The sequence below is a fragment of the Emiliania huxleyi genome (genome assembly GCF_000372725.1).
Source record: "Emiliania huxleyi CCMP1516 chromosome Unknown EMIHUscaffold_156, whole genome shotgun sequence".
Lineage (NCBI taxonomy): Eukaryota > Haptophyta > Isochrysidales > Noelaerhabdaceae > Emiliania > Emiliania huxleyi.
The window spans coordinates 327,152-328,775 of record NW_005201025.1 but is presented as its reverse complement, the minus strand read 5'-3'; the positions used below and the strand labels follow the sequence as shown (position 1 = coordinate 328,775).

The window sequence follows — 1,624 nt, the reverse complement described above, 5'->3', positions numbered from 1 at the left end:
GGGCGCCAGATTTGGAAGGCGCCCTCGCCGGCGAGGAGGCGGCGGCGCGGGTCGCCGAGCGCCGCGTCGTGGAGTGGGAGTGCCGGGCGGGGCACCGGTTCGGCGCGAGCGTGCAGTGCCTGATGGCTCAGGTGCAGCGACGGCAGTCGCAGGCCTCGCGCGCGTCGGCGCGCTGGACCAACTCGGACGCGGCGTGCCCGGTCTGCGAGGCGGCCGATCTCCGGCCGAGAGGCGCCAAGCCGAGCCCGAAGGGGTGCGCCTCCCCTCACCCCGCGCATCCTGTGAGCAGGCGGCCGACCTCGGCCAAAAGGTGCTCCTCGAGGCGGGCGTCGCGTGCGAGTCGGCCGAGTTCGTGCCGCGGAGCGGGCAGTGCGAGCACCACGCGCTCTGCATCCGGGGCAAGGGCCACCACGTGGCCCAGCCCTTCGCGTACGGAAGCGGCCATCCCGCCTGGCTATACCCCACCGGGACGACCTCGGGCAGGCAGGGCTGCGTGCTGCTCCGGGGGCCGCGCGGCGGGGGCCAGGCCCGAGTGCCGATGGCCTCGCTGCCGATCGCGGGTGGCGGCGGTGTCTTTAAGCTCACCTTTTGCTGCCGGCTGGGTCACCGGTGGCAGACCAGCGAGCGGCTCTTCAACCACACCGAAGGCGGACGCAACCGCGTGAGGATCGGCAAGTCGGAGCTGCTGAACGCCGGCGCCTACAACGCCAAGCTGGTGGGGCCGCACTCCTGCTGCGAGTGCAAGCTCAAGGGGCAGCGCGACCTGCTGCAGAGGGCGGCGAGCAGCTACTACGGCAGCCGGGACCCGGGGCCCAGCCCGACGGACGCGGCGGCCGAGTGCGAGCGGCTGCTCGCGCTTGACCGCGACGCCAGCGCGTGGGCGGTGCTGGGCCTCACGGGGCACGACCGCGGAGCGGCGCGGCAGCGCTACTACGTCCTCGCCCGGCTGCTGCACCCGGACAAGTGCAGCCAGCGAGGAGCCGCGGACGCGTTTAAGCGCGTCGCCGACGCGTTCAGACGGATCGACGGCTCCTCGAGCTTTTGATCGTACGTTTTGTCCGCCGGCGAGGAGAGTTCAGTACGGTAGGTGGAGTACGGGCCGCACAGGCGAAAGAAAGAAAGAAGGAAAGAAAATAGACAACCCAAGGGCCTGAAAACCTGCGCCCAAATTCTCAATTGTCGGATTTTTTGTGCCACCTGCGGCTGCAGCAGGCCTGAGGCGCCGCCGATTAAAAAAAAGAATCAGTAAGTTTACGATCCTAGATATTATCTCTGGCCTAAGCCAGGCTGCTGCGTCCACCACGCCCGGCGCCGCCGCGTTCACTCCCACTAGGATGCTGCGCGCACATCAGAGGCCCCCACAAACGTTCGATGTAGTGCGAGACCTCATCATTGGCGTACCTTGACTGGTTGAGCAATCCCCTGTAGATCTCCACGGGGGCGTTACGGATCTGCTCGCGTGTCACCTGTAGCTGCTCGCCATAGTGCACGTTGCAGCCCGATGCCCACACGTGCTCCTTGATCCTCTTGAGCGGTGCCAGTGCCGCCTCCGCGTCCACCCATGCCCCCAGATTCACGTGGCCACTGCGCACGAAGGGCAAGGTCTTGCCCTCATACATGCGAG

The 1,624-nt window shown here is 67.9% G+C and overlaps 1 protein-coding gene across 1 annotated transcript; it reads left to right on the top strand.

The window, feature by feature from the left end:
• Positions 1-122: 122 nt before the first annotated feature.
• On the top strand, positions 123-1,045 carry EMIHUDRAFT_111746 (hypothetical protein; the record flags this gene model as incomplete). Its single annotated transcript, XM_005785985.1, has 2 exons — positions 123-281; positions 311-1,045. 2 exons carry the CDS (start codon positions 123-125, stop codon positions 1,043-1,045), a joined length of 894 nt encoding a protein of 297 aa, XP_005786042.1.
• Positions 1,046-1,624: the final 579 nt, after the last annotated feature.